Raw genomic sequence first — 5,174 nt, forward strand, 5'->3', positions numbered from 1 at the left:
CTTACTCAGCATTTGTGAATATTGGCTGGAAAGAAATATTGTCTTGAGAAACACTCAATTCCACCATGGTAAAAAAAAATAGCAATGAAGCAAATGAATCAAAGCCAACTCAATGTCTATTTACTAAACATTTACAGATAATGTGATGTCAAAGATGTGGTACTGAGAACAGGCATAAAAAGGGGATAACTCGCAAAAATTCTATATGAATGTGAAGACTGCACTATAATATCAATGATCGCATTTCTGCCATAATGTCGAGTGTTTTAGCATTATCAACTTGGCATAGACATTTTTTCAAATACCTTGGATGCAGAAGGATTGCTGATGGCTGGGACATACAACTCTTCAATAGTTAGCAGGGGCCTATGCAATATTGGAAGTAGTCAAAATCATGATGATTCAGGAAAATCCTGAACAAAAGCACACATAAGTTAACTTAACTCCTCACAAGTGGTGGAGGAGATCTGAAGATGGCTGTTAGGGAGCTTGACATGAGCACGGGAGAGGAGATAAAAGTGATATCGATGGCTTTTGTACTTGATCTATCCGCGAACGAGCGCGTACAATGGACGCAAAAGAGGATCCAATCGTTGACAAGAATGGCCTGCGGCGGCCGCTGCCGCACGTGCACGCCAAGGTGCTCGAGCTGCCGCACCCGGTGGAGGTAGAGAAGTGGGTCGCACCCGGCACCCCGCCGCCACCGGGCCAGCGGCTTCCCTAGGAGGCGGCGCAGCAACTTAAGCAGTTGGTCGAGGTGCTCGTCGTCGGTGGCGCCGCCACCATCGTAACGGGCGGTGCCCTCTGACGTAGAGTCAACTACTGCAGAGGGACGTTGATCATTCTCGATCGTTCATTCGCATCGCATGGCAATACGTCCAACCTAGAAACATAGCGCACATCCGACCCAAAGCCCAATTCAGCAGATAATCCATGGCTCACTCCAATACAGAAAGGGCGTGAGAAGAGAGAAAACGGACACGTGATTATCTATCTCCAACGGGGCACGCAAACACACGTGGAACGACTCTTTGCGACCGCGCAATCAAAAATACGTCTAGAATCACACCTCATCAGTATGACCATGCCGGTGTGATTCTATACATAGTAATCGGACCGTCCACGGAGACGCAAATAAACGCATATTTGCGCCTTAGATGCGTCTCGGCGGACGTTGCGGGGTCTTGCCTAGTGTCCGCACGCTTTCCCCATGGGCCCGCATGACAGCGACCGGTTTCGAGGGTATCGCTTTCGCGATCATCGCTTCCGCGGTCTTCACTTCTGCGTCTATGCCGCAGCCTTCGCCATAAATGGCGCTGCTTCCTCTTCTACAGTAGGACTGGCGGGTGAAGGCTGGGCTTCTGCGCTGCCATCAATGGCATCATGTCCCACGCGCGCCCGGCCTTTAATAGGTGACGGACATCGTCCCTGCCATAGCCCACACCACCGACACCTCCGCTTCCACCCTCACCACCGCGCGCTGCCGCATCACCATGGGAAAGAAGAAACACGACTCCGAGGCGAGACCGAGGAGGATCCGAGGAGGGTGGCGGGCTTCCTCGCCGGCCGAGACTTCTCGTTTGAGCGTCCACCGCCACCTCATCATCGAACGCGACAGCCACCGGCGCCTCCACGGGACGACGACGCGGTCCTTTATGCCGCTCGCGTTTTCCACGACTAGCGGGCTGCCATGGCGGAAGGACGGAAGTTCAACTTCCCACCGCCTCGACATCCGTCGTTCAGCCCCTGAGGTGCTCCACCTCCTCCACCGGCGTTCAACCCGTGGGATGCTCATGCTCCATCTCCACCTCCACCATCGGCGGCACCGGCGGCAACAACGTATGTTCCGCCGGTTGCCAACTGGCCGTGGCAGATACCGAATTTTGGCCGAGGCAAACGGACGCGCGTGGATAATTTGGGGTTCGTTTTCCGTTGCCCCGTTGGAGATGCCCTAAAGAAAGAAACTGCGCGAGAAAATGGGATCAGAACATGGAGCGGGCATGTTGCTTTGTCCACGTCATTTGCAGGTAAATTCTCAGGGTATCTCCAACGGGACGACGCAAAACGGACGCCAAAACAGACGTGAACCGTTCGTTTGCGTCGGGCCGAATGGTCGAAATCGACTGCGTGGTTGTTTGCGTCTAGGGGTGTTCCCAGCGCCCTAACGCATAAATTTTTTGTCGAGCTCGCGGTTGAAGTAGTCGATGTTGCCGAGGTATCTCGCTGGACGGCGAGCGAACGGGCGGAAGAAAGAGGAATTCTAGACAGGAGTCTTTTTTATATCTCAAATAGAGCGTTGTCTTTCATCTTCTATTTGCTGAACTAGGCTTTTGGGCTGGACGTGGACTCTGTTGCCAGAGGTTGGACGTGTTGCCGTGCGATGCAAATAAACGATCGAGAATGATCAACGTCCCTCCGCAGTAGTAGGCACTACGTCAGAGGATCTGGTTCCGTGCTGGCGGCGGCGGGACCTGTTCTAGGGATGGGAGGAGATCAGGATGGGTCGCCCTTCTCTTTTTCGGTGGGTATTCTAACCTGAATCGGTACTTCCTTTATTAAGAGCATTTTACCTACTTTTGAATTAGACTAGATACCCTATTTTCTTTTTTAAAAAAATAGACTAGATACAAACTAAAGTGGGTGAACCTACATAATAAAAATACACTAAATACAAACTAAAATAAGTGAACCAAAGAAAATGTTCCAATATCTTACATATGCAAACGGAGAGAGTAGTATAGATAGATAGATATATAGATAGACGAGATAGGTAGATTTATATCTTAATTATTGTTGCTATTGTTGTTTCGGCCAAGCATAAATAATGTGTGCTAGTCTAGATAAAGTTGTGATACTTAGGAGAGTGGCTTTTTAGATCTTCTGTTTATATACTTCCTTTATTTTAAAATGCATTTCTGATACATTTAGAAATGTAAAAAAAAATCAAATGTAAAATTCATGTGTACATCTTTACATGCTGCATCGCATGTTTTTTTTATAAAAAGTCGACTTATCATCAGACCGTGCAAAAAAGACAAAATTTGGTGATAAAAATAAGCCTTTTGTGAGACATGTTTTGTTTTTTACATCGAACACAAAAAATATCATTTCTTTGCGAAAATGTACAAACACATAAAGATTGTCGAGATGTACATACGATTTTTTTTTATTTTTGACAATTAGAAATATGTTTTCTTAGTGCAGGGAGCATATGAACTCGGAGCCGGATTGAATTTCACGATACTTATTTCGATACAAAAAGAGTAGTACTTCTGAAACAAAGAAAAAGAAAGAGTAAAATACACAGTGTATACTCGAACTTTACCACGGGGTTCAATTATGTCACCATTATACCTGGCCATGGGCAGCCCGGCCCGGTCGGCCCGGCCCGGCCCGGCCCGAAATTCTTGGGCCAAGCCCGACCCGACCATGTCTCTGGGTCAGGCCTGGGCCTGATTTTGTGGCCCGATGCTTTGGCCGGGCCAGGCCCGGGCCGTCATTTTTTGCGTTTTGCTGAAGCGGCCCGGCCCAAGGCCCGTGGCCCGACGGGCTTTCTCCTTGATGGGCCGGGCTTCGGCCCGTTTTTCAGCCCGACGGTCGGGCCGGGCCTGGGCCGGGTTTTTTGCGTCGGGCCTTGGTCGGCCCGGCCCAAGGCCCGGCCTGACCCGAGTAATGCACAGGTATAGTCACCATACTCAAAGAATACAGCTATTACCGCAGGGAGTAAAAATGAAGACAACTCAGATGTGAATCTCAAACGTTTCGAGTGCTAATTCCGAATGATTCGCAAAAAAAAAAGTGCTAATTCCGAATCACCGTAGGCCGACACACGCACGCACGCAGCTTATCATACCCAGATCTAGCTAACAAAACATCGAATCCAACCCAGGAGCAGAATGACAGATCGAGGAGATCGAGCTAGTTGTGATGCGTTGAGCACAGAGGCTCGTACCCGGCCAGCAGGGAGAATAATCTAGGGGCACTTGGGTCCTCCCTCCTTTGTCTTCCAGTTGTTGTAGCAGGGGCAGGCGGCCTTGTTGCCGTAGAGTCCCGGCGGCACGCAGAGGCACACCGCGCAGCACTTGTTGCAGTAGGTGAGGCACGCCTTCTTGTACTGCGTCCCCGAGCACCTCGACGAGCACTTGGAGGAGCACTCTGCACGCATGCACATGCGCCCCGAGAGAGAAACATCAGTTAAAAGAAAGACCAAGATTGGCTTTAGTTTCGAACGAGCTAGTAAGTTGGGGAGTGAGCTTACGCCATGGCTTGAGGTTGCCGCCGCCTCCTCCTCCTCCTGCCATCACCTCCTGCATTGCGTTTGCCCGCCGAGAAGAGCGCGGTCAGTGGACGTTCGTGTATTGTGATGGCATGGCCGGAGCCGGAAAGTGTGAGGGGTGAAGCTAGCTTACCGCAGGGAAGGCGACGGCGAGGAGGAGGATCGCCAGGAGGAGGAAGGAGATCCTGGCCATGGCTGCTGCTGTCGCTTGCTTCTCTTCGATCTCTCCGTGCTTGGGTAGGTTGGGGGAATGTGAATTGTGGGCTTGAGATCTTTTGCTTGGATCGGCTGCGTTATATGTAGGGCAGGGGCAGGAAGGGCGACTGGGCCGGCAGCGAGCCAGTGAGCGAGAGAGGGGGTGGTGGGCGGTGGGGAAGGTGAGCAGTTATTACGGCAGCGTTACTGTGGAGAGGACAGCAGGCATGTGGTGCGCCAGTGGGTGCTCAAACAATGGTGACGAGCCATGGAGGCGTTGCCGACTTGTTGCGGTGCGCCACGGCTCTTACGGCGTTGTGCTTGTTGGGTTCACGAACGGAGAACGGTGGACTCGTTGCTGAGCGTTCCCAGTGCGCGGAATTGCTTCACGTACGACGCGGCAAGTCCGATTTTCTTACGACGAGGAATCGAACGGGGCATAGCTGCCCAGCTTGACGCCTGAATGGCTGCGCGGGAACATGTACTACTCTTCCCAGGGACATGTCTTCACGCGTCAAGCGCCAAAGAAAGAGATGACTTCGGTGGAGTGGGCGGAGGAGACCATGAAGTGCGGTGCCCGGCGAGTTACCGTGAGGGCAAAGAAGGCCAACCTAGTACCCGACGCCGCGAAGAAGGCCACCGGTATTGTGGCGCATGGCCCTTTAGGCTGGTGCCAACGCGGGCGGCAGCCGGGGCGCTACCG

General features: G+C 51.7%; 1 protein-coding gene across 1 annotated transcript; it reads right to left on the minus strand.

Annotated features, from left to right (window-relative positions):
* Nucleotides 1–3,973: 3,973 nt before the first annotated feature.
* Nucleotides 3,974–4,469, minus strand: LOC124675489 (gibberellin-regulated protein 5-like). The gene is made up of 3 exons (XM_047211569.1): nt 4,410–4,469; nt 4,259–4,307; nt 3,974–4,155 (listed from the first exon to the last, which is right to left on the minus strand). The coding sequence occupies exons 1-3, from the start codon at nt 4,467–4,469 to the stop codon at nt 3,974–3,976; spliced, it is 291 nt and encodes a 96-aa protein (XP_047067525.1).
* Nucleotides 4,470–5,174: the final 705 nt, after the last annotated feature.

Source organism: Lolium rigidum, chromosome 1 (genome assembly GCF_022539505.1).
Source record: "Lolium rigidum isolate FL_2022 chromosome 1, APGP_CSIRO_Lrig_0.1, whole genome shotgun sequence".
Taxonomy (NCBI): Eukaryota; Viridiplantae; Streptophyta; class Magnoliopsida; order Poales; family Poaceae; genus Lolium; species Lolium rigidum.